This window comes from Myotis brandtii, unplaced genomic scaffold (genome assembly GCF_000412655.1).
Source record: "Myotis brandtii unplaced genomic scaffold, ASM41265v1 scaffold986, whole genome shotgun sequence".
In the NCBI taxonomy this organism is placed as follows: domain Eukaryota; kingdom Metazoa; phylum Chordata; class Mammalia; order Chiroptera; family Vespertilionidae; genus Myotis; species Myotis brandtii.
Window position 1 is genome coordinate 2,033,746 of NW_005372102.1, and position 1,477 is coordinate 2,035,222.

A 1,477-nucleotide genomic window follows, 5' to 3' on the forward strand; every position below is an offset into this window, starting at 1 on the left:
TCAGCACACAGGCTCCCGGGCTGCGAGGTCCGGCCTTTGTGCCCGCCTCTCCCTGCACCGCCCTCCCTCCTGGGGAGTCCTGGGCCTCCCCGAACGTGCAGCAAGGGGAAGCCCACCCTGTCCACACCGGGGAGCCCTGGCCCCGTCCTCAGGGGTCACCAAGGTGCCCCCGACAGGACTGTGCCCTCTTTTCCAGCCCCAGGCCTCCGGCGCGGTGGGCACGAGTGGAGCTCGGCTTGGGTGGAGGTGGGCATCGTGGGCACGCCCTCCACGGCAATGCCAGGCACAGGGAGACACGGGAGCCCCCGGGGCTGCGCACCCACCTGGGTCAGGTCCACGAGTTTGCCCCTGCGCGTGGGTTGTGTCTCCATGGCCCGCAGATCCGCAGTCACCTCCTGGGCTGGGGGCCGAGGGGGCTGCTCAGGGCCCCGAGCAGCTGGGCAGGGGGCCTCCCTCCAGGACCTTGGCCCTCGCACCCCAGGCCCCGCCTACCTGCCTGGCGCCGGTCCCGCAGGAGCTTCATCTGCGCGGCCTTGATGTTCTTCTGCTCCTCCATCACCTGCTCCACCCGCTCCTTCGCAGACCGCTCCTCCTGCAGGCGCCTCTGCGCGCAGCGCTGCATCAGCTCCGCCATCTGCTGGGACAGGGCCCCTCACAGCCCCTGCCAACCCGTGTCCCGGGGCCATCCCAAGCCCGGAGCAGCACAAGGTCTGGAGGGCTGCTGAGGGGGGACAGGGACACAGCCAGGGGCAGAGTGGGAACAGGGACATGGCCAGGGGCTGAGAGGGGACACAGCCAGGGCTGAGAGAGGATGCAGGGAGAAATGACCCAGGGCCAGCTGCGAGCCCATGACCACAGGCGCTCAGCCCACTGCCGGCAGAGCCCAGGGTCCTGGGTGGCGGCCAGGCCAGCACCCTCACCTCCTCCTTCTTCTGGGCCGCCCTGCGCTGGTTCTGCTGCAGCAGCTGCTGCCGGGCCAGCGCGGCCTCCTCGCGGCTGAGCTGCCCCCGCAGCCGCCGGCACGCGCCCGCCGCCCGCTGCTCCTCCAGGTCCTTCGCCTGCATCTTCTGCTGCCACTCGAGGAACTCGGAGAAGTCCCCGGCCCCGTCCATGAGCCTGTCCACCCTGCCCAGGAGAGGCGGCTCAGGGTCCTCGCAGCTGGGGCCCGCGCCGGCCACAGGGCGGCCGCGGGTTCCCGTGGACACCGGCCCTCGCAGCGTGGGCTGCTCTGCACCCAGCAGCCCCGCCACCTGGACACCACCCTCCACCCACATCTTCCCACCCCCCTCCATCTCCTCTCTACTCACCTGTCTGTCCGGCACCATCCCTCTGTCCACCTGTCTGTCTCTCACCCACACTCCCACCCACAGCCCCGCTTCTGGGGCAAGAACAGGGGCTGCGGCTGGTGGGTCAGGGGAGGGGCTCCCGGAAGGGGCCGGGGAGGCAGCGACCCTGAGGCCGGTCCACCCAGAGCGGC

The 1,477-nt window shown here is 71.3% G+C and overlaps 1 protein-coding gene across 1 annotated transcript in view; it reads right to left on the reverse strand.

Annotated features, from left to right (window-relative positions):
- Positions 1–155: 155 nt before the first annotated feature.
- CFAP99 (cilia and flagella associated protein 99) overlaps positions 156–1,477 on the reverse strand; it is a 22,359-nt gene continuing 21,037 nt past the window's right edge. The window contains exons 8-10 of the mRNA XM_005886472.2: positions 921–1,452; positions 493–634; positions 156–400 (exon numbers count right to left, since the gene is read on the reverse strand). Of these exons, the coding sequence (XP_005886534.1) occupies positions 156–400; positions 493–634; positions 921–1,452 (919 nt within the window). The remainder of the gene's footprint in view (positions 401–492; positions 635–920; positions 1,453–1,477) is intronic.